Below are 25,300 nucleotides of genomic sequence, written 5' to 3'. Positions count from 1 at the left end.
AGTGAATGTTTTTTACGAGGAAGTTTGAAAATTCACCAGACATTCGATTGTTAAAACTGTCTGGCCTGTTGGGTGAAGGTCAGGGTAGTGGGGATAAAGTTCTGAGCCAGGTGGAAACAAGCTTCCTGCTTCCTATCTGTTCTGAAACCCAAGTACAAAGGGACAAATCTAATGATCAGTCCCTCAATTCTACAGGCTTCCAGAAGAACTTTAACCAGTGTCTAGGTCAGCTCTGCCGTATCTGTTCCTGACGTTGGTGGTATCTGACTCATTTTGAACTGCCTTTCACTCACTGGTAAATAGACCCTGGTTTAGAAGGTCTGGCCTTGCTGCTAGTCCCCACTTCACAAGGTCATCATAGTTCAGGGCTCTCTGGGAGTGAGGAGGAGAGAGGAAGCACAAGGAAGCAGACGAAGGTGCTTCCCAAGGTCCACCACTGAAGAAGGGAACCGCATGCATTGTGGGAAAGGGAGGAATTGTGCTGGACTGACCTTCCCCCTGTGTTTTAGTTGGGAATTCGATATTACATCATTTTTAATGTTTAAAATCTCATACACCATGAGAATGGAATTAAGAGACTCTGGGAAAAGCTCCAAGGATCCCTTCGTGACACCTAAGCCATAAATCATTACAAAATATCCTAAAGAAGCAGGCAGGAGTGAGCTAGAGATACAGCAGGCTCTTTTGCAGTACAAATAAGCTACAAGTTGGATGCCTCCGCAGAAAGGAAACAGGAACTCCCTGGGTGGCCCGAAGGGAAGACTGGGCATGCCCAAGCCCTCCAGCAGAGGCAGGGAGGGCTGCTGGTGAGCCAAGCTATCAGCTGACAACAGAGGGCAGGAAGGGGGTGAAGAAGAGCCCTGCACACCAGCAGAGTCAGTCTTGATGGCACGGGGTTAACGTGGGGGAGCCTGGTGTCTCGGGAGCCCCGTGCAGGGACTGTCAGTGAAGAGGCCGGTTTCCCCAGTGGGATGAGAATAACCGTACAATGGCAGCGGGGAGCAAGGAAGCAGGCTGGGCTGGGCTGCTGCCCTTCGCTTATGCCTCCTGCTTTGAGCCCCCAAGCCCAGCAGTGCTAACGGACCCATCGCCAAGCAGAGGTCGCGCTGACAGCTTGAGCCACCCGGGATCTTCACCAGGTTCTAGATCCACTGTGCCCAGGTAAAAACAGGAGTGTGCTTCAAATGCAAATGTAGCTTCAAGACAAGCGCCCTATCTTGGCTATTGTAGATAGTGCGGCAATAAACATAAGCGGGCACATACCTTTTTGAATTAGCGTTTTCGTTTTCTTTGGGTAAATACCCAAGAGCGGACTTAACTGGACCATATGGCATTTCTATTTTTAATTTTTTGAGGCGTCTCCGTACAGTTTTCCACAGTGGCTGTGCCAATTTACATTCCCACCAACACAGCATAACATACAAACTTGTTGAACCACTATGGTGTGCACCTGAAACTAACGAAACTAGTTATATGCCAACGAGACTCGAAAAAAAAAAAAAAAAAGACAAGTCCCTTAGACTCTCTTCTAGGCACATGGCTGCTCTGAGCTTACGCTATACGGAAATCCCAGAACTGCTTCTGTGACCAACCCACCAAGGAGGGTCGCCAGCTGATTTGACATTATAAACAGCCTATTCAGGCCATGGACTCCCCAGGAGAGCCTCAGCACCATGAGGGGAGAGTTGCCTGTTGTCTGTTTTGTTCACTGCCGGCATCCTCAGGGCTAACAGCAGAGCCTGAAACCTTGAAGGCACTCAGTGCACATTTGCTGATTGAATAAACACCTTCTAGCCTCACCGGCCAGCAGCAATTCGGTACACTTGCAGTTGAGCTAAGATTATACGCACAGACAAGGCTGATTCTGTCTTGGGAGGCCCTGGATAGGCAGTTGTTGGACTGAGGGAAGAGGGACACAGCTGGGCACTTAACGAGTGATGAAGTAGTTACAGAAAACTCAAGTGTTTCAAAATTAGAATACATTGCAGTCTATGGTTTGCGTGTGAGCCGCGGTCAGGTTTTCATGGTGCACAGTTCTATCATCAGCGCGGGGTGGACGCCCCCCAGCCACTCACGAGCGTAGCTTTAGGCCTTGGCCTGAATGCCCCAGTCTTGGTAGGACTCAATCCAACTTCCGAGGGAAACACCTGCGGGCGGCCCCTGGGTGTTGCTTACAGCTCAGATGCTAGTTCCTTAGCCTTGTAGCCATTCTGGTTACATTTCTGAGGAAAGATTGGCAGGACATAGGAAAGATTTCCCCGGGGTTCAGTGTTCATTTTCTTTTTCAAAATTTTTTAATGTTTGTTTATTTTTGAGAGAGAGAGAGAGAGAGCTCACCCAAGCAGGGGAGGGGGTAGAGAGAGGGCGAGTGGTAGAGAGAGAGAGGGAACAGAGGATCCGAAGGGGCTCTGTGCTGACAGCAGAGAGCCCAACGCGGGGCTCGAACTCACGAGCCAGGAGATCATGACCTGAGCCGAAGTCAGACGCTTAACCGACTGGGCCACCTGGGTGCCCTGGAGTGTACATTTTCAGCTACCTTTCCTTTCGTAGTATGACTGTGTTTACTCCATGCTCTCTACCGTACGCTTTTCCATGTGCATGAATCCTCTCTTCCCAATCAGACTGAGGATTCAAAGGACTGTTTCTCTTGCTAGCAGTCAGCGTGATCCTGAACTGATAGACTTTTCACTGAGCTATTTGGCAAAAGGCCCATCGCCTTCTCCTCCTTGAAGCCAACCCTGGCACTTCAAGCCCAGTGCTTCAACACAGGGCCCTGCTGGGGCCAGAGCATCTATAGTCTGGCAGGTTCCCAGTCACAGTCAGGGAAAAGTCCAACAAAGCACTTGACACCACCACGCTTGGACAGTCATAGGGAAGCACAGGGCCCATTGTGACCAGGGCAAGTCTTGGATACACGGAGGGAAATTACACACAATCCATGAACCAGCTTACCGAATATGGAAGTGGCAGGTCTACACGATCTCCAGGTCGTCAGGTGGGTGATGGCTAGTGACAACAAGGCCAGTTAGAGCCCAGCGACCTCGAATTGAGAAGCACGCCAGCTCTTTCAAACCCCTCTGTCACACCAAGTCCCCTGGCAGTCCTACCCGAGCAGGGAGAGCCAAAGGAACAGCACGAACTTCAGATTCTCCTATTTCCCCATTCATTTTCATGGCCCCATTTGGCCACAGAAAGCCCAAGAGGACAGAAGCAAAGGTTGCAAATGACCGCCCCCCCCCCCACACACACACGAACCCAGAGTCTGGAGATGGTCTGCGTGCGTTTTGTCCCCAGATGGAGCACTGCTAATAAGCTGGGAACATGCCCAACTGGGAAACACCATGTTCTGGCTCATTTTCTATTTCGATCTGAGCCAAAGGCAAACTCTAACACATGACCCATAAGCAGACCAAATAGTATTTGTGGCCGTCATTGCTCAGGGAAAGGAGGAAACCTAGTTCCAAACAGATAAGGGGAAATATCCTTAGGTGGTTCATAAAAGGCTACAAAACTATGTATTGGGGAAAACTGCCCTTATTCCTGCCTAATGACACTCTTCTCAGCTGTACACATTCCAGGGAGGAGACATTTCTATCTGAGGTATTTTAAAAGTAACGGCATAGAGTATTAAGCCAGATGACCTGGTTAAGAATCCATGGTCTAACCCTTGCTTGCGGTATGCTTGGGGGCAAATTATTTAACCTCTCTGGACCTCTCAGTTTCCAGATCTTTAAAATGAAGATAATAGTATCTACACCACCCTGGACTGTTGAGGGTATTAAATGAGATATTTCATTCAACAGATATTTATGAAATGCTCACATGCACAGTTGTACAGGCACTGGTAATGAATGAGCACCTAGAACACACACTAAAGTCTCAATGAACAGTAGCTGCTGCCTCCATTTCTTCTTCGCCCACCCCCTCTACCAAACTGGGACCCTCCAGGCTCCAAGAATTGACCAGCTATCTGAAGGCATTAACAGAGGCCTCTTCAGAACCCTTGTCCTTTCTAGCTCTTTTGGCTGCACCTTCCCCTCTCCTCGCCTCACAGGGTCTCTGCCCCTCATCTGGATGTCACTGTAACTCAGGGCACCATGGGCAATGCTTCTCCTGGGGCCAAGTGTGCCTTCTCTTCCCTTAGGCCAGTTGCTAGCTGCAGATCAGCAGACAAACAGGCCTGGTGACCGCCGCCAAATACCCACTAAACACTCAGGAAAGGGAAAAAGAGCTGGAGAGACTGGAATGCAGTCAGGGCTGTGCGGGGGTTGAGCAGGGCTGTGCAGGGCTGTGCAGGGCTGTGTGGGGCTGTGAGGCTATGTAGAGCCGTGCAGGGCTGTGGGGTTGAGCAGGGCTGTGCAGGGCTGTGCAAGGCTGTGAGGCTGTGCAAGGCCATGGGGCTGAGCAGGGCTGTGCAAGGCTGCAGCACCATGCAGGGGTGTGGGGCTGTGCAGGGCCGAGCAGGGGCGAGCAGGGCCGTGCAGGGCCGTGCAGGGCCGTGGGGCTTTGGGGCAGGCTGCAGCTTCCCGCCCACCACATGCGCGAAGCTAACTGCAGGGTCACTCTCTGCACCAATGGGTCCATTGACAGAAAAAAAACAAAAACCACGTTTTCAGGTGGAGGGGCTTATACAGAAAAAAAAAATCTAATGAAAGGACCTTCTTAAAAACAAGGGGACTACTAGTTAAGCCAGCAGTAGAACTCAGAGCTCTGACACTGAAGGCAGCAGCGCAGCCACCTGCCTGATAAAATTCTGGAAGATTCCTTCCAGAGCCACGTGACTATCTTGCTATCTCATCTGTCTGTCTGTCTCTCTCTCTCTCTCACACACACTCCTAATATTTCATACAACGGTATAACTGCAAGGGAGAGAATAATGTCCCCAAGCACTCACATTGCCAGACAGTTTTCATAACGTATTTCAAGGGTGACTTAAGTACATGGAAATCACTGTGCACCAGTTGTGTAAGCGGACAGCATGTAGCACACAAGTTTCCCGGACACTTTAACCTTGGGAAGGAGGATTTCTGCTTTGTTGACCAATATTTGAGGAGTGGCTTCTTAAGCAAAGCTGTGTCCCTGCCAGCATTCCAGGTGCACTGCTTCATGGACAACCTGTGCAGGCGAACACCCTGGGCCCTGCCCGGCAGCCCAGATGTCCAGAGGAAACATTGACAAGTGAAGGAGGGGTGGGGGTAGAAAATGAGAGCATTGGGCTTCTGTCCTCATGAAGGAAGGGACCATGCACCCTGTGGCCCCCCTGAACGCAGCAGGTTGCAAACACAGACCGGAGCAATCCCAAAAAAAGAGAGGCTCTGCTGTGGCTTGTCTCTCTGACCTGGGCCCGGGTCCTGCGGATGACGGACAGGCAGTTCTTGGGCACCGGGCACAGCGTGTCTTATGTCTTCCAAATGGAAATTTTTGCTTCAATAAACTGGGTCTCTGAACAAAGGCTAAGGCATCTGACTAGTATTTACTTTGCCACTCCCCCTCCTGCTACTGCCCCGTCTTTGTTCTTTCCTCCCTTCACACTCAGCTGAGGCTCCAGGAGGAGAGCCAGTGGACAGCCCCTGGGAGCTGGGGATGGGGGTGGGGAGGCCTGGATTCCGGGCCGTAAATGCCAGGATGCTCAGCTGCTGACACCAGAGCCACTGATGAAGACGAAAGGAGTGTGAAGGGAATAGAACCTGGAAGAGTCTGAGAAGGCAGTGTTCACTAGGCCTGCACCCCCACAGGGCCCTCCGCCCCCCATCCCCCCATCTCCCCCATCCCCCCCATCCTCCACCCTCAACGTTAAAGAAATATAGTCATATTACCCAAATCAGAAAATAGAACAAAGAAGAAAGACCATCCTCCACGTCACTACCTTCATTCCATCCCTGGTAGTTTATTTCACATAATTTCCTTCCTGTCTCTTTTTGGAGGAGCTAGGTTTGCCCATTCACCATCTGGGGCAGATCCTGATGTGGATATACACTACCAATCATCATAAATTCTGTATTATCTCCTGGGCTCTAACTTCCTAGCTCCACCATTTACTATATTAGATTTTGAGCAAGGGACTTAAGTCCTTAGGACTTTATCATTCAGCAAAATGAAGACAATAATTGTACCTATCTTACAGGGCTGTTGTAAGAAGTGTAAGCAATAAATAATACGTGCTAGGTGCTTATGACACGTTGTCATTCAACTGCTTATTATTCATTATCTCTTTACCAGCTGAAAAATCTTCATCACATTTAAATATTTTATTATTTAAGTAAATTCCTGTTGCTGAATGCTCAAGTTGGTTCCAATATTTTCCTATTATAAATGGTGCACTGAAAACTTAAACGTCTTTATATATAACGTTTATTTCTATTGCTTAGGCTAGTTTCAGAAATAAAATCAACAGATCCCAGAGTATAAACATTTTTATGAGGGGGCACCTGGGTTGCTTAGTCAGTTCAGCGTCCGACTTCAGCTCAGGTCATGATCTTGCGGTTTGTGGGTTCGAGCCCCACATCAGGCTCTGTGCTGACAGCTCAGAGCCTAGAGCCTAGAGCTCATTGATTCAGAATCTTTGTATCCTTCTCTGTCTGCCCCTCCACCGCTCACACTCTGTCTCTCTCTCTCTCAAAACTAAATAAACATGAAATAAAAAAATTTAAGTACTTTTATGAGTCTTGATCCAGATTATCAAATTATTCATAAACTATTAGGAATTATGCTATCGCCAATGTATGAGGATGGCAATTTAATTATGTATTTGTGAGTAACATGCAATATTAGGAAAAAAATTGGAGGCAGTAATTTATGAGCACACAATCCTATGAAGCAAACTTGATAAATTTTCTACCAATTTGAAATCGACCTTTGTGCGTTTGCCAAGAACTAGAGTGGCTCCCAAAGTCCTACTATTAGGGGTTTACTATACCCTCTATATGGGGTCTATGCTGGCCCCTGGGAAGCCCCAGGACATTTTTCTTTGGTGTAAGGAAGGAGGCAGTCATCACAGCAATGAGTCTTACTCATTTTGGAATAGTGCTGCACATGTACAAAGCAATTCTGCATTCTCTCCTTTGGTCCTCACCACAATCCTTCTTTCATCTTAACCATGAGAACTTTAAAGCTCAAAAGAATTTTCAGGTAGACTTCAGCCACTCAGAGGAAAACAAAGTTGGAAGAACTCAGGTCTTCCACTTCCAAGGGCAATGCTGCTTCTATAGCAACAGGTTGGAGGGGAGCCAAGGCAGACAGGAAGTGCTTAGGCAGATGCTGAATCAATGACATGTGCACTGATGGGTCAGAGCACAGTGGCAGCTCCAGGGTCAGCCTGACCCAGAGGTGAACCTTGTCTTCCCTACTTACAGTCTAAGCGACCCTCTGCCTCTGCAAGTTTCCTGTTCCCTTTCTCTGGGCCCCAGGGACACTCATTTCACAGGGATGGACAGGAGAGAGTAAGAGTTCTCTAAGGGTCTTTCAAATTTTTTTTAAATGTTTATTTTTGAGAAAGAGAGAGAGAGAGACAGAGAGACAGAGTTTGAGCAGGGGAGGGACAGAGAGAGAGGGAGACAGAATCTGAAGCAGACTTTGAGCTGTCAGCACAGAGCCTGACACAGGGCTTGAACCCACGAACCGTGAGATCATGACCTGAGATGAAGTTGGACGCTTAACTGACTTGAGCCTCCCAGGCGCCCCTCTAACAGTCTTTATAATGAGACAATACTTTGTAGACAGCTGGGATGTGACCCCAGTACCTCACCTCGGCTCACTTCTAAATGCTGATGGTAACAGTTCAGCATAACACACAGATTAGCATCTCATTTTAGAGGCCATGACCTGCCAAATGCCAAACTGAGTAGCTAAAATGTAACGAATCTGCTGCAATTCCTTACAGTAATTAACATCTTCTATTCTTTAGAGTTATCTTTTTCAACAGCAAATAGAGATAGTTACTGAGGATTTCTGACAGACACAGCAAATAAATGCCATGCATAGTAAGGAGTGTAATACCTTGCCAACTGGAGAGAAGGAATAAACTACAGCAAAATAAAAATTGTGTATCTCTATCTCAGCATGAGAAAAGTTCAGTTCATTCTTTAAGTCGGTCCTCTCTCCTTTATCATCTAGACTTAGGGCAGGGGAAAATTTCTTTTATCCTTTGCTTTGGAGACATCTACTGCAAAACACAAATTCTAACCCCCTGTGTCGGTTCTCAGCTCCGGTGGAGAAATAAAATCACCATGCGGTAACGACTGCCACCTCGTGGCCACACATGAAACTATCACTAGGAAAAATAAACCACCAATGCTTAAGATTTCACCTGCTGAACATTGTAGAAATTCGGTGTGGCCACCAATAACTTGTTATATTGTATAATTTATATTTTTCCAGAAAATTATGCACTCTTCATGCTATTTTCACTGGGCTCTCAGTGTTTTCCAGGCTTATTTCTTGTTCTACTCTACCATAACACAATCTAATTGTGGTGAGACTTCTGACGGCTTCTATAGAATCATAGGGATCTCCTTTGGCAGGCAGAAGTCCCCTGGAGTTGAGCGTGAGACACTTCGTTGTTCGTTCATTAGAGTAACTTTAAATAATGGCCACTGCCCCACCAGACTAAGTTCACTACCTGCCTGTCAACTGTCTGATTCAAAGGTTATCAGCCAGTTTAGATCATCTAACTCAATATTATAGAAAACCATCCACTCTTTGGCTCAGGCCGTGGAAAGATGATCTGAGTGTAGCCCTGTTTGGCTGTGTGATTCACGGTAGAAGCCTGAGGCTCAAGCTTGAAATGCAGGCAGACAACTGGTTTCCATCAAATGATACCATCCTTCTTGACAAGGCTGTTTTCAAGCCTGAGCTGTCACCCTATTCCCCTCTGCGATAATCGCTGGATGGGAGAGGTGAGGAGGGCTTTGTGTAGGCAAAGCACAGAGCACAGGAAATAGAATTTCAAGGCTTCTCCAGGAAGCGAAGAGGATGAGCATAACTGGAGCGTCCAAGGAAGCCAGGAATGGGCAGCCCAGAATCAGGCAGGGCAGCAGGGGCAGTGCGGGCTCCAGGGCTGTTTTACTGAACCACGGACCATGAGGTGAGGAGGGTGTGGCCTCCTTGAGTGCAGACCATGAGGGGAAGGAGCATTAACTGACTCCCCAGCTCCTTTCAGTATGCTTGGCTGGCATGAGAGTACACGCTCTTCATACATCCTGTCTCCCAGCTCCTAGGCTTGCCTGCCACCCCCACCTTCTCCAGGCTGCACAGGGTCAACGTATTTAAACACAAGTGATCCTTACACATCTGCGAATGAATGTTCAGCCTCACTCACAGTTCCAGAAATGCCAATTAGGACTCTGAAGAAACCATTTTGTAAATCTCTCTGATCATCAAAATGATAGGCTACAAGGTGCGATGGGACAACGGGGGAAAGAGGCCTCACGCACGGCTTCAAAGTGTACATTTAAAAATATGGCAAGCAAGAGATAAGAGCCTGGGCTCTACATTCAGGCTGCCCAGTGTCAAAACCTCCATCTCTTGGAAGCTAAATTTCTTTGGGCCTCAGTCTCCTTCTCTGGAAAAATGGGAGTGGTGTTAACAGAACTCACTTCACAGGGCTACTCTAAGGATTAAGTGAGACAATGTTCATAGACACTTAGAACAGTGCCTGGTATATAGGTGTTAAAATGTTAGCTATCTTAAACTGCTAGGGGGAAGAAGGCCAATTGGACTCAGTCAAAATTTTAAATGCACATACCACTGCCCAAACAATACCACTGCTAATAGTATGTCATACAGAAATAAAAGAACAATACGTAAAGATAAAAGTACAAGGGGACTCACTGCCACATTGATTGGAATAAAACTGCTAGGCACAATCTAAATGTATAACAATAGGAAACAAGTTATATAAATTATGTCCTGGTCTTGGGATACTATGCAACTATTTAAAAAAAAATTTTTTTTTAATGTTTTTTTATTTTTGAGAGAGAAACAGTGTGAGCAGGGAAGGGCAGAGAGAGAGGGAGATGCAGAATCTGAAGCAGGCTCCAGGCTCTGAACTGTCAGCACAGAGCCTGATGCGGGGCTCGAACTCACGAACATTGAGATCATGACCCGAGCCGAAGTCAGACACGTAACCCACTGAGCCACCCAAGCGCCCCACTCTGCAGTTATTTTAAAAATAAGGCAGCTGGAAGGGCACGTGGGTGGCTCAGCAGGTTAATCATCCAACTTTGGCTCATGTCATGATCTCCCAGTGAGCAAAGTATCCTTACCATTTGTGTTTTTAAAAAATACAGATACATATATGTAGTGTGGGTGTATGCTTTCCTGTGCAATAAATTCTCTGGAAAGGTACATAATGAAATCAGTAATAACAGTTTCCTTCAGAGGAAGGATACAGATAATTAAAGGATGCTTCTATTACCAATTGCAGAAAGTTACCTTTTTTATACTTAAAAAATACAACCTGATCTGTCATTCGTCTGCTAAATTTCTTCCATTTGCTCTCAGAACTAAAACCCAAGCTCCTTCACAGAGCCTAGAATGGGAGTTCATCCTTCTAAAGTCTGATGCACTTCTTTATGAAACCTTTAACATCTGAACTCTTTAAGAAAGGAGGGCATTGAGGTGATGCGTGTGAGTCCTACTTACAGGCGTTTGAAAGCAGCAGAACAACTGAGTGAGGAAGGGGTGATTGCGAGCCAAGGACAGGATCCTTTTTTCTGTCATTGTGCATTCCACATCGTCATCCTGCAGGATCACATCCTTCTTCAACACCTTCACGGCATAGAGGTCTCCGGTTTCTTTTATTCTTGCCAGCATCACCTACAGCAGCGCGGGAGGATGGAGCACAGGCATGAGAACTCTTGAGGCTCCAAGGGTGTGGGAACACACACTTCCCGGCACTTGGGAAGTATGCGTGTGTATACACACACACACACTCAAACATGCTTCCTTTAACCCGGACACCTAAAGTCATGACTCACCTTCCCGAAACTCCCCTTCCCCAACACTCGGATGAACTCAAAGTTGTCGATACCAAGTCGGCTGGAAGAGTTAACCCCGATCCCATTTCCTTCTTTGGTGCTTTCCCTTCCCTGTCGTCTTAGAGTCGACCTGGAAACGAGCTTCTGCAAGGAAGAGTAGGAAAACATGGAGTCAGAAATCGTGGCAGGTGCATGAAGCATTTATGGATGCAGAAGACGTTACTGGCTGCCTCAACCCTCGACACAACAGGTGGGGAAAGATCAATTCAGCTTGACACGTTATCAGGTTCTGCCATGCGAAACTACTTCAGTACCAGCTCCCGATGTGTGCTGACTATATTTAGGAAAGAATAACTTAAAAATATATCTAAGCCACTGAGAGTTTCAGTTTGAGCCCGAATGGGAGTGTATGAAGCACAAACGCCTTAGTCTGGTGTGACGGCTTTCTAGAGGATGCTCAGGATCCAAGAGCGCCACCTGGTGTCCATTTCATTCAAAGAGTGGTTTTCACAGTTGCTCAGAGGATCCGCACCAGGTTGTGAATGAACGAAGCAATATTTATTACACAGTATTTAAAATTACATAAGAGAAATAAAAATTAATGTAAAACTAGAATAATGAAGGATAAAATTTTAAACACCGCTAATTTCATTAGCTCCCCCCTCCAAAAATAAAAAATAAAAGCAATTACACATACACACATACCTATCTTTCTTTACACTTGATTAGTTTTTAAAAATATAATAAAATTGTTGTTTCATAACACACATTTTTATGTAACACTTTGTCACGTGTATTTTCTATATGCTTCAAGAACACGAGTTTTAAGGGCTGTTCGATATTCTGTTTTATGGATGCATCACAGTTTATTCATTAATTCCCCTGCTACTGGAATGCAAATTATTATGAGAAATGAATAAATGTGTATAAAGCACTTAGATCGGTGCCTGGCCTCTTTAAAACACAAGCTGAGCTGCTGTTATTATCATCATGATCACGATCGTCATCTATTTTCTTAAGATGACTTTCCAGAAATGGAATCTTTAGGGCCCAAATGTTAATTTGGAAGACTTCTGATACACAGCCAACTTGCCCTCTACAAAAGCTGACCACCAGCACATTGAGAGCTCCACTGTCACCATATTGAACCAGAAATAGGTGTGGCCTCCTCAGTGGGTAACTCAGCCCCAGGAACAAGCCCTGCCACAGAGAGGAAGCTACCTAAAGGCAAAGTGACACACAGGTGTCCATCTCGGGACACTTATAAGATAAGCTGCCACCAGACACCAGATGAGAAGTCTAACACTCTGTAGCTTTTGACCTATTTAGCTAAAAAACCCCAGCTCATCTGGAGCGACTTCTAAGCAATGTTTCCAACAAACAACTGTGCAACTGTTTGAAGCTACAAGGATTTTACTTACTCGCCCCAGTAAAACAGTGATTACAGATTATCAAATGGATAGACTGAAAAATTCAATTGTTTTTAATAGTTTCTCCTCCAGGTCTCTGCTCATAAATATTTCAAAGACAGAAAAATTTTACCAGCATGAATCTCACTTCCTCCACTTAAACACTACTCCTGGTTGGGCTGGTACTGGCCAGAAAACTCTAAGCCAGTATTTCTCAATCTTTTTTTTTTTTTTTAACCCATTCTTCTCTTTTGATAGACTTAAGGTTCTTTTCATGCTTTGCTGTCAAACAACAGGTAATTTTGTTTTTTCCACTTTCAAATAGAATATCAAAGATACTTGGTTCAAATGACAAATGACATTGCCCACTCAAGAGGTTTTGCCACATGGTCTACCTTATTCTCATTACATTTTAGGAGCCCTGGTGCAAGCTGAAATCCTTAACCTATGCCCTTCGGGAACAGCTGTCTCATGCATTAGAAATACCCCTCATGGTATTAGCATCCTGCCTGTCTCTCCATGAGCTAGACATTAGACTTTGCTAATGCTTTCCTGAAATAAAGGAATACAATGTCTGTCCAAGGCCCTAATCTACTAGTAATAAGGAAATGGGATGGTGAGTACGGACATTTTCTGGATAACCAAGAACTTGACTGTGATTGTGCTTCTCTTCCTAAGCACCCAGAGATATTTAACAGTTAACTCTAGAGTTTTCCTAAACCGGATATCAAGCTACACCTTTCACAAACCACAGCAGTAGCCACGGCTCTTTCCCAGCAGTCTGTAGACCCAGCCAGGAAGGCAGCAAAAGCACTTGGGCCTGGGAAGTGGTCGAGGCTCTAACGGTCAATAGCAAGGAGGTCACTCAGGGAGGCTGCAAGACAAAACATGTCCACAGCAACTGACCAACTCCACCCACTCCCAAGAGCTGAGAGGAAGGAACTCCTGTTTGTCTCTGAGTTTGAGAGATAAATTCACAATCCATAAACAAAAACTGCAGAACAGCTAGACTCCAGCGCGGTGGAGAATCTTCAAGTTCAACCCCTTTAGAGAAGAGGAAGCTGAGGCCCACAGTTGCTGGTCAACTGTGCCGCCAGAGCCCCAGCTGAGAGTTAAGAGGATAACCCAGGGCCCTGGATTCCAGCGTTTCATCAGACCACACTGACAGGAAGCTAATTACAAAAAAAAAAAAAAAAAAATCCTTCTGCTTCCTGCTTGTCATTTCTTGTCATATAATTGTATAAAGAATCTTCTTTTTGTGGACCAAAATGCTCTTTAAAAATACAATAAATCTGCAAATATGTTTGCTGATATTAGGAACTTTGATTACACCACATTCCCTCATTCGGACTCACTGCATCTGAGCAACTTCTAAATTATAATACAGTGAAAAAAGCAAAGTCTCACCGAGGTTGGAGAAATATTTCCAGGCTGGAGGCCCATCCCGGCCAGGGTCTTGGCGAGCTCCACCGCGTTCACCCCACAGTTAGGGGCCACGTTTGCCTGGCATCGAATGTGGACATTCATCTTACATACTAGAAGGGAGAGGAGAAGGGAATCCACATTCAGGAAGGAGCCAAGCCAACACGTGCCGCAAAAAACAACTTTAACAACCTGAAAGATGATGACAGAGGAATTCTACGGGCTGAGCAACGCCATCTTCTCATAAACCTGAACTTGCTCTCAAAACAATCCCTGACACTTTCTCTGTGTCTGCTTTGTGCAGAAGCGGAAAGTCTGGCACACTGAATGAAAAATAAATTTCAAATCCATTTCTTTCCACTGTGACTTGATGAAAGACATTCACCTAAATCATGTGTACTAGGCATGGCCGATTGACAAGCATGATTCAATACAGAAATCAAAATGTTCATCACAGTGACAATTCAAGGAACTCACAAGGAATCATGCCAACGGACTTTATGCTTTTCTTTGTATTGCTCAATAAAAGGTAGCAATCTAAAGGCCACATTATAGAGCACTGTTCAAACAGGATGGGGATGGTGTTTCTGAGAGAAAAACCTCTAAGTAAAGCTTTCTTTCTGAGTACTGTTGTGGTTGGGTAGCCCTCGCAGCACAGGACACGGCATCCTGTGGGGGCTGTGCTTCTCGGCACTCAGCCTGTGGTTCTAACTCCTTCGTGGGGGAGAAAAGCAACTTTTTTAAAGGTCAAAGTAAATGGCAGTTGGAAGAGGACAGAAGCAAGCTAAGTTCCTGGTGCACAGGAAACTGACTCGGGAGGATGAAGGACCCAAGGTTTAATCAGCAGAAAGAAAGTTCCGTCAGTTTCTTTCCATGGGCACTGCTGATGGGAGGTAGGAATGGAACAGCAAGCAGCAGATGCCTGGAGCGTCCACCTATCTTTGGAAGCGTGCACAGATCCCGGTTTTGTGGGGTCTGTATTTGTGTAATTTAGGGTGCCCCTCTTTAAGAAAAAGAATATCCAATCGAGTGGAGCTCTGGAAGACACCTTTGCAAGGGAGGGAGCCTGAGGCTGAAGCCTCATTAGCTTCACGTGCCCTTTCTGAAGAACCAGGTGACAAGAAAAGCAAAAATTATAGGCGATGGATCACTACAGGTGTGCTACCCTCCAGCCTCAGGGGGCAAGGACAACGCAGATGAGCCCCACGCATGGCTCTGCATTGTCAACAACAACCATACAAAAGCAGAAAGTGACTTTTGCACTGGAAACCCACACCGGGGGAGACCTTCCAGGTTAAGACCCAGCAAGGCCAGAACTGAAGCTACACATGAGCTGGTTGCTGTTTAGGTTCAAAACTAATTATTTAATATATCTAGGAAAAAAGAATTATCAAGTGAAGTTCTAGTGAGATTACAGAATTTGTCTTTCGTAAAGACAAGTGACTAGTCCCTTTCTGTCGACAGAAGCGGGCTTTGTAAGTCCAGGCAATAGATGGAAGTCGTCCAGCTGCAATGATACCAACTCTGCCTCCCCCACTCAGGATTTATCTAAAGCTTAAGGCTGACATTCACTTGTATTTCAGCATGGGACTGCATCCCAGGATGGCCATATTGTTACAGCAACACCCAGTGGGAGATAGCTCAAGGCCAACAGCTTCCCAACTCCTCGCAGGACAGGAATCAGTCCTTAATCCCAGACCCTTTGCTACAGCAAAAGCTCCAAACTCGGGCTCCACTGGGCATAGTTAGTGAGGTGCAAGTCCGTGGCTGAAGTTTAAGCATCCTTCACACCCCATACCTCTCCAATCTCTATCAATCTCTTTGAGAAGACTCAGGGCAGCTCTCCTTGTGCTTTTACTCAATTCTTGCTTATTTCTGGTAAAGGCACTAGACCTACTCTCCTGCTTGTTCTTACTCATAACTCAAGCCTCTCTTTTTTGGGCACCTTGCCTCCTACCGTCTTCTATTTCTGACCAAGATCCCATTTCCCCTCTTTTTCAAATACACAACAATTAGCAGGCACTCGGCACTAAACAGATGACAGTCAGCTAGACAGAACACTGAATTTAACAACTGACTAAATCTACAGTTAGGAACTCTTAAAACCAGATGTAGCTCTTTTTACATGCCTGACAAGGGACACATACATATAGAACCGGTAAGATTTAATTTACAAAGTATCCAAAACCACCGGTCCTAGGTCAGAATCGGAACCTATAGAATTCCGAAAGCTTGCGGCATGGTGACCTCATGAAGTGGGCACGTGGCAGCCCAGCATCTCACTTTTACACTGAAGTCCTTGTCGCATTATCCCCCAGAGCAGGGAGCCACAGTGATCGCAGAACGTTGGCACTTTGTAGTTGTGGACGCTGAATTTGTGCGGGATGTTGATTCCGAACCTCTGTTCAGCAATCTGTAAAAAGGGAACAGAAGGACGGGAGCTAGCATTCCAGGCCAACACCTTTCATGCAGATGTAACAGGAGCCCCCCAAATGCAAAGCGTTACCGTGACACCTGAGCTGGGTATATCATTTCACTGTACTCAGGCCTTACTCACCAGACTGTGCACATTTTCAAATGAACAAGACTCAACAGAAAGGGTGTAGTGAGCATTAGATTGTTCACCCTTTGGGAAGATAAGTAGAAATTAAAACCATTTTATCATCTTTTATATTCAGGCTGTATATCTCTCCCTGCCAACTCCCCTACACCCATATCTATTTCCTAGAGCCTCTTAGCTTCAGGATTAAACAGGTCTTTTATAGACTATATCCACTTGTTACTACCAGGAGTTTTTCCAGATATTGTGGGGGGCAGAGGGGAGAAGGCAGCACCCAGAGAGCATGGAAATGAAGAAGGGATTCATTCCAGGGGACATTCAAGTGGCTTCCTCAGCCCTTCCAGCCTTTGCCTGGTATTTGTGTTGTGACAATCTGAGGGCAGAGGTCCTGCTTTAATCTCACAAACTGATTCCAGCAAATAATCAGACCTGGCACATGCTGTATGTGTACTATGTGTGTGCTATATGTGCTAATGGGTGATATATGTGCTATATGTGTGCTGTAGGGCATCATTGAGTTTCAAAGTCAGACTCTCCAGTGCATCTGTAAATCCGCTGATTGTCAGCAATATTCCATCTGCTTTCTAGCTCCAGAATCTGGAATGTGCCTACCCTAGCTGAACACAATACAAGTTACAAGAATGAGGATCAGGCATTTATATACAGAAATGCATCCTCCCTGATATTTGGGAAGACAATGGAGGAGGCTAATGGTCGCCTTATTGAGAAAGCACAATTTACAGTTAACAAATACTCATCACATCAATTCTATCCTGCTTAACACTCACAAAAACTGTGTGAAGGAAATATGAATCCCATTTTTAAGACTGAGCTAAGAGAGAAGCTAACTAGCAGAGGCTGGATTCCACATCACCTCCTGGTCATGTGATGCCAAACTCAGGGATCTTTTCGGTCAGTCCTCCAAAAACTCTCTCCGAATTAGCAAAATTGATCCTGAGAGCTTGTAACCAGCTGATCACTAAGTGGGATCAACTCAAGGACAGGTCAAACTACACAAGCATAGAATTAAAAATACCATAATATAAAAAAGAGAGAATTCAATTCTGATACCACCATCAGCTTCAAAGAGCGTGGAAGGGAAGTGGAAAGAGGAGGGAGAGAGAAAAAAAAAAGAGAGCGAGAAGCATGCACGTGAGCTTGTGCAGGCACTTAATTAGCAAACTGCTATCTTCTTACCTTTGAATCCACTTTGTTAATATTATTTTGGCAAGTGCAGGCCGTAACAATTAGGTGATGGCAGCGCTTATGGACGACACAGGTGCACACTAGGAAATTAAGCCCACAATTACACATTCATCGGAGGCTGAAGGTCTACCAGTTACAGTCGAGTCAACAAAGGCTGCAAGCTGACTTGATGTGGGTGTCTGGCCCACATGATGGCAGCCAGCACACCCGTCCTTCCCATCGTCTTTACTATCAACCTAACTCATGCCTTTGCTCACACTCAAACTATTTGCACTCAAGTCCTGAGCTTATTTCGTCCTTTCTGGCTTTGATCCCACACTCACCCCCACAGGAATCCTCTCACAGTATAATTCTGGTCACCTTGCCCCATGATCTAAACCTTCAATGGCTTCTCACTGCCCATGAGTAGAGTTCAAATTTCCCGGCCAAGTGTCAGGCCCTCCAGAAGCTAGCCAAGCTTACTTGTTACCTTTCTTCTAAGGGAGCTCTTTGTTCTAATAGAAACTAGACTAGCTGCTCTTCCTGGAGCAGGCTTTGCCCTCCCTGCACACTGACCGTGTCCTGCTTAATCCCTAGGATATCCTCTTTGCCTACCGCCTAACTAAATCTTAAGTTTGTATCAAGACAACGACTTAAAAAATGTCTCTTCCATTAAAATATACTATCCCTGGCTCCCCTTCTAGAGAGACTAAACCATCTCTGTCTCCTCAAATCTCTACAACCCTTAGCTTGCCTGTCATTTCAAATCTTCCACATATAGCCTCTATAACCCTTAGAATTCCTGGGCAGCATGATGCCTCAAACAAAGTAGGCACTCATCAAATATTTGCAGGATGACTCAGTCAACTATTTAAACACTTAGAACTTCTGAATAACTTTTTTTTCCATTTTCATCCGGATACTGACACAGTGCAGACAGAATTCAGTTTGCCATTAAAAGATGAACAATCCGCAATGAAGCAGTATGAAAATACGTGTTATTTTTAAGATCTTTCAGGGCATGTGGAGGTTTTTAGGATTAAATACATAAATACAGATGACATGTCAGCAAATAGCGATATACTTTAAAAAAAATCTAGCTTTCATCAGACTGAATTTGCAGGAGAACCAAACTGAAAGTTCCCAGAGAACTGATCCTTTTATATGCGGGGATCTCAAAACCATCCCTCACCAAGACAAAACCTACATTCTGAGGAATCTGAGGTTTGCTTGTTTTTTATCCATTGGCTTGGCTAGAGGTTTATCAATTTTATTGACCTTTTCAAAGAACCAGCTTTTTATTTGGTGGATTTTCTCTATTGGTTTCCTAATTTCAATTTTACTGATTTCTGCTTTAATTGTATTATTTCTTTTCTTCTGCTCACTTTAAGCTTCTCTCCTTTTTCTAGCTTCCTAAGATGAAAACCTAGATTACTGGTTTTAGATCCTTCTTTCCTAATAAATGCATTTAATGGTATAAATTTTCCTCTGAGTACTGTTTTTACTATAACCCACAAATTTTCATAAACTGTATTTTCATTTATTTCACAATAGTTTTTATTTTTCTTGAGTCTTCTTTTACCCATGTGTTATTTTGAATGTGTTGTTTAATCTCCAAATATGCGGGGGGGTGGGGGGCTTTCCAGCTACGTTTCTGATTCATGTGTGCATTAATTCCACTGTGCTCTGAAAAAATACTTTTTATGACTTCGATTGTCTTAAATTTGTTAAGACTTACATCATAGGCCAGAATGTGGTCTATATTAATATTCCTTGTGAGCTTAAGAATGTATATTCTGCTGTTGTTAGGTGGGGTAGTCTATAAATATCAATTTGATCAAATTGTAGTATCCTTACAGAATTTCTGTCTGCTGGACCTCAGTTACTGAGATATTGAAGTCACCCCACTGTAATAGTGGATTCGTCTATATATCCTTGCAGTTCTATGAGTTTTTGCCTCATGTATTTTGATACTCTGTTGTCAGGTGCCTATATGTTAAAGATTATTATGTCTTCTTGAAAAATGGATCCCTCTTGAAACGGGAACCTTCTCGCACTGTTGGTGGGAATGCAAAGTGGTGTAGCCACTCTGGAAAACAGTGTGGAGGTTCCTCAAAATATTAAAAATAGATCTACCCTATGACCCAGCAATAGCACTGCTAGGAATTTACCCAAGGGATACAGGAGTGCTGATGCATAGGGGCACTTGTATCCCAATGTTTATAGCAGCACTTTCAACAATAGCCAAATTATGGAAAGAGGCTAAATGTCCATCAACTGATGAATGGATAAAGAAGTTGTGGTTTATATATACAATGGAATACTACTTGGCAATGAGAAAGAATGAAATATAGCCTTTTGTAGCAACGTGGATGGAATTGGAGAGTGTGATGCTAAGTGAAATCAGTCATACAGACAAAGACAGATACCATATGTTTTCACTCTTATGTGGATCCTGAGAAACTTAACAGAAGACCATGGGGGAAGGGAAGGGGAAAAAAAAAGTTAGAGAGGGAGGGAGGTAAACCATAAGAGACTCTTAAAAAAACTGAGGATAAACTGAGGGTTGATAGGTGGTGGGAGGGAGGAGAAAGTGGGTGATGGGCATTGAGGAGGGCACCTGTTGGGATGAGCACTGGGTGTTGTATGGAAACCAATTTGACAATAAATTTCATATTAAAGAAAAAGAAAAATGGATCCCTTTATCATTACATAATTCCTCTCCTTATCCCTGAAATTTTTCTTTGTTCCGAAATCTGTTTTGTCTATTTCATTTGACTAATGTTAGCATGGTGTACCCTTCTCAACCAGGTATTTGGTTTTATGCCCCTTAACAAGATGTGAACATTTCTCCTGACCAATGGTCTTTCCTGCTCTTTCAACAACAGGTGGCCCACTAAAAGTCAGCCCATCAAATATCCTGGTACTATGCAGAAGAATGACCAGAGGTGACTAAAGGGCATGTCCCTGTGCTGGAGAGGTGCCAAAAGGTGACATCAGTTCTCACCTGTGAACTATGCTGTCACCTGAGTCTGAGATTAACAGCATAAAGTCAATTATTGTTGCCATAACAGTATTGTTTTCCAAATTTGAAAATGCAGAACTGCTTACATGTGAAAATGAAAACTACATCCAAGAGTGTGTCCTACTCCATTCTAAGGGAAATAATGTTCTACCTCACCTTCTCCAGAAGAGAAGGCAGACTTTCCTTATTACCATGGAGGCTACCACTCCAGGATATGTAGCGCTATTTTACCAATCATCTGTAGAGTACAAATCAAGAAAAGAGGTACCATACATATATACTATGTAATGATGTTCAAGCCAACAAGAAAGGGCCCAATAGAAGACAAATCAATCCAGTCTGGCCAAATCTAAGTAAGAGCCTTCTTTCACTTGTTTCTCTCTAACTTTCAACAATTCTCATATTTTCTTTTTTCTTTCTTCTTTTTGGAGTTAGAAAATGAAAAAGGAGCTGGGATAATAGTTTCTATTCCCTCTGCAGGTAAACAGGCAATGCTGTGCCACTTCTCACCTCTATTAACACTGGGGTTGTAAAAGACAACAATTTAGCTTCGGGATTTAAGGGCACTGCTCACAAAATGGCATTACCTGTAGTGCTTTCATTTATTGCAGAGACAAAATTCTAAACAATTAAACTCTATTAGGTATCTGGGCTTTAGAAATAAAAATGCCCCCTCTATGCCATCTAAAATGTAGCCAAGGTTTAAACCACAACTAAAAAGCAGCAATTCTGTAGGGGTCTCACCTGACCCGCTGAGTTATTTATCACAGTATTAATGAAATGTATCCTGTTTCCTCTTAGTATAATCAGTTTTTAACACAGGAACAAGATTAAATGTGGTTTTCAAAAGTGTTTTCTTACCTTGACATTGATAACCCTGTTTTCCAAATACTCCCCTGTTCAAGACAATAGAGAAAAAAAGTTATCATCAGTCAAAATATTTCAGCAACGATGCTCCTCTAAGCATAGTACTTAAGGAAAACAAACGCATGTCATCCTCTGCTCCTGTATGAAAAATACAATTTCAGAGAAGAGGCAAAGGTGCGGTGATTTCTGAGCGCTTGTCTGTTACCACGAGACACAGAGGAAGTCACCTGATTCGAATGCTCCAGTGACACACACAGGTGGGTATCGGCGATCCTCCCTGTACCACCTCCCCCTACGGCAAACCCGGGTCCTCGTCTGCTTGTGTGACTGAGTCTCACCTTGAAGCGTCACTCCACCACCTTCTTTGGCATTCTCACCCCCATCCGCATAAAGATGCGCAGGTAGTGAAGCAAACAGAGGAGTCCACTGCGGCTGCCTGGCCTGAGGCACCCTTCCTCTTCCCTGTGTCCACATCACCCCCCTGGAGTCCAATGGGGGGGGGGGCGGGGACAGAAGTGCCACCACAAGAGACCCGTCAGGCCCACAGCTACCCTCTTGGTCTCTCCCTAAATATCTTCTCTGGATGGTGATATCATCATTGTCATTTAACAGAGAACCCATTTTATTATTTTATTAAGCTCAGAGGTTGTGCCAGGCACTGAGCCAAGCTGCTGACATATAGCATCTCATTTAATCCTCACAAGAGTCATGTGAGGCAGCACACATAACAGGAAGGCTCAGAGCACAGACCCTGACACCAGATGGCCTAGGCATGATTTGGGGCATGTTGTTAACTCCTTTGGGCCACAGTTTCCTCATCTATAAAGGGCGATAATGATCGCAGTACCTACTTCATAGGGTTATCATGAAGATAAAGAGAGTTGATCATGTAAAATGCTTAGAATAGTGCCTGGTGCTTTAAGTGCTATATAGAAGTTTATTATACAAGCAAAAAAAAAACCCTTATCTTTATGTTACAAATAAGGAGACACTGATAGATTATATAACTTAACTAGGTTGACACATCTAGTTGGTGATGAGATTGAATGCCAGAGTCCATACTCTTAACCATAATATGTGGCACATATATCAATATTGTGTGCATGTGAGAGAGAGCGAGGCGGGGAGAGAGAGAGAGAGAGAGAGAGAGAGAGAGAGGGAGCAATCGAAGGCTGGTTGAGTGGGAGTTAATGTTTCCTTGGTGGAAAACATTTAGTGAAATTACTAAATAAGTTTCCATTAAGAACGTTAGTTGAGGTCACAGGTTGTCACCACAAATGCTCAAAGAGGCAGGCAGGTCACATAAAGGAAGGAGGCAGAACGGTGTGACATGAAATAGTGACAGACCTTGTAGGTCAGGTAAACCGCAAGGAGAGGGGGATGGCAGCTACCTCGGGTGTTCAGACCTACTGCAAGGGCAGAAAACGGGTTCAAAGATGCCAGAGCTTCTGATTTGTTCAATAGGAAGTGCAGCAGAAGCCTGCTTCTGAAGACGAGCGTTGTGATGGCACATTCGTAGGCATCGTGTCAACAGCCAGCTTAGGGTCTCTGGTTTAGATAAGACTCTATTCGTAATTTAAAATTCCAGGAACACTAACCCTGAATTCTGACTGCTAAAAGGTATAAAAACCAAAGCAATCACAAAACAAAACAAAACCCCACAAAATACAAACTCATTAATCAATACTCAAAAAACTTACTCTGAACCAAGAGCTTTTGACTTAAAGTGACAAAAGTTTGCAACAAAAAACAAGGATCTCTTTTCATGCTATAGAGATTAAACAGTCTTTTCTACCTCAGAGATGGGTTTGTATGTATATGTTCGGATGTGTGTGAGGGGGCATTTCCTTCCTCTTTCTAAATGTGCTTACTGTTAGCTCTAATTGAACATAACTATTAACTTAAATTTATTTTACATTATAGATTTGTCACTGAGGCTTAAGCTTCAGTCACATGTATAATAAGATGCTGCCCCAATTCATCTAGAAGTTCTCAACTGTTAATTATCTCAATTCCTAAATGCCAAGGATTATAGCATACAATCACTGAAAGTTATTACCTTTGACCACATACCATAAGGCTGAAGATTACTGTGTGCTTACTTGATCTGCAACAGTTAATTTCTATAACTCATCATGTGACTCATACTTTTTTATTTTCTCTCTTACTCAGGGGCTGATTATCCAATTTATTGATTATCTATGTACTGATTGATTAGCTTCCCTAATTACTGCTTTTTAACCAGTTCCTGTTCATTAGCACCTTTCCCCAAAGGACTGGAAAAAGAAATAACACCTAAAACTTGGATCTGCAAATGGTTCAGATGTTTTTCATTGGCAATTTAAATCGCCGGGTCAACATATTAGAATGAAAGACAAAAATCAGATCCTAAAACAATTCTTAATAATCATGTTTCCTTCTAAAACCACATACAAGCAGAGGAGGCCTGGATTATAGAAAGAAGCTTCTAGGAAGAGAGAAGCCAGGGAACCACTTACCAGATGAACTCCCTGCAGTGAGAGCAGTAGGTGGGCTGCCTCAGGTATGTGGCCATAAACTTGTGTCCATTGATTTGGTGGACACGCCTTCGCATAGCCCTTTGGCGCTTCCTGGTAAAATGTTTGAAGATTCGGTCTCTCTGGAGAGTTGCTGTACATTAAAAGAAAGGAGAAAAGAATAATGTGCAACAAATCTAGCTGTACCTAACATATGGGAAAGCATAATAGCTCCAAACACTCTCCAAAATTGTTTCTTCTTTCTTCACGATGCACAACACCCCAGAACATCCCCATGCTTCCTCTTCCTAGTGACCTTAGGACTCCGAATTTGTAAGGATGGACCTAAGTGAACTCTGAGATACCCACTGCCTGATTAGAACTAGCTACCTGGGACCAGTCTCCCCAGCACACACCATGAGTTTCCCAGGGTTCTAATGTTCCAGTATGGGACATTAGCCTGGCCTTCTAGCTCCTGTCCAGCTGGATGGGACCTCAGGTCCATAGATTGGCTATAACTATGAGCAGGTAAAACAGATTTCTCATTATTTGCCTTTCATTCTGGCATCCTCACCAACAGAAGGAGGGAATGGCCATAGCCCAGTGAGAGTGCTGCCCAAAAGCATCAGTCTCAACACCATCTCTGTTAACTTGGAATGGGTAGAAATTCACTTGGGCTTGGTGCCAAGTTCCTCTTCCAACCTCACATTTTAAAAATGGTGGCTCCTCAAGAATCAAAACTGCTCACCGTTTAAAGATAGTAAATTAACTTTCCCAAGGTATAGAGAGACTTCCTCAATAATGCTTTCTGGGGCTCCTGGGCGGCTCAGTTGGTTAAATGTCCAACTCTTGATTTCAGCTCAGGTCATGATCTCATGGCTGTGAGATCAAGCCCCCCCCCCCCCCCCCCCAGTGGGCTCTGGGCTGGGTGTGGAGCTTGTTTGAGATTATCTCTCTCCTTCTCCCTCTGCCCCTCCCCCACTTGCAATCGCTCTCTCTCAAAAAGAAATAAATGAACTAAAATAAAATAATGCTTTTCAATTAATCACTTCAATGCAAAGAAAATGTAAGAAAGATACAAGAATAATCTAATAAATTTTAAAACCCGGAAGAAATAGAAGATTTCCATGAAAACATAAATGACTAAAATTAATTGAGCTACATAAACCAAATAGATGAATTTAAAAAAAAAATGATAAGATTTTCTAAGGACTGCCTCTCGAAATCATCCAGGCCCAGATAGTTTCATGCGTGAATTATTTTTAGCCTTTAAAAACAAGATGATGCTAGTGTTGAAACCTGTTCCAGAATAGAGGAGAAAAGAAAGCACCCTGTATTTTTATAGGGAACTATGTGATACA

At 44.2% G+C, this 25,300-nt stretch overlaps 1 protein-coding gene across 2 annotated transcripts in view; it reads right to left on the bottom strand.

Annotated features, from left to right (window-relative positions):
* PRKCH (protein kinase C eta) overlaps positions 1–25,300 on the bottom strand; it is a 230,490-nt gene that overhangs the window by 85,984 nt on the left and 119,206 nt on the right. For both annotated transcript variants that reach the window (XM_015071812.3, XM_053224525.1), the window contains exons 3-9: positions 23,943–24,093; positions 21,439–21,473; positions 17,565–17,653; positions 16,091–16,220; positions 13,793–13,920; positions 10,977–11,120; positions 10,642–10,815 (exon numbers count right to left, since the gene is read on the bottom strand). In XM_015071812.3, coding sequence (XP_014927298.2) covers positions 10,642–10,815; positions 10,977–11,120; positions 13,793–13,920; positions 16,091–16,220; positions 17,565–17,653; positions 21,439–21,473; positions 23,943–24,093 — 851 coding nt within the window. The remainder of the gene's footprint in view (positions 1–10,641; positions 10,816–10,976; positions 11,121–13,792; positions 13,921–16,090; positions 16,221–17,564; positions 17,654–21,438; positions 21,474–23,942; positions 24,094–25,300) is intronic.

This window comes from Acinonyx jubatus, chromosome B3 (assembly GCF_027475565.1).
Source record: "Acinonyx jubatus isolate Ajub_Pintada_27869175 chromosome B3, VMU_Ajub_asm_v1.0, whole genome shotgun sequence".
NCBI lineage: Eukaryota > Metazoa > Chordata > Mammalia > Carnivora > Felidae > Acinonyx > Acinonyx jubatus.
The sequence above is the reverse complement of the archived record's forward strand: the minus strand, read 5'-3'. Positions and strand labels throughout refer to the sequence as shown.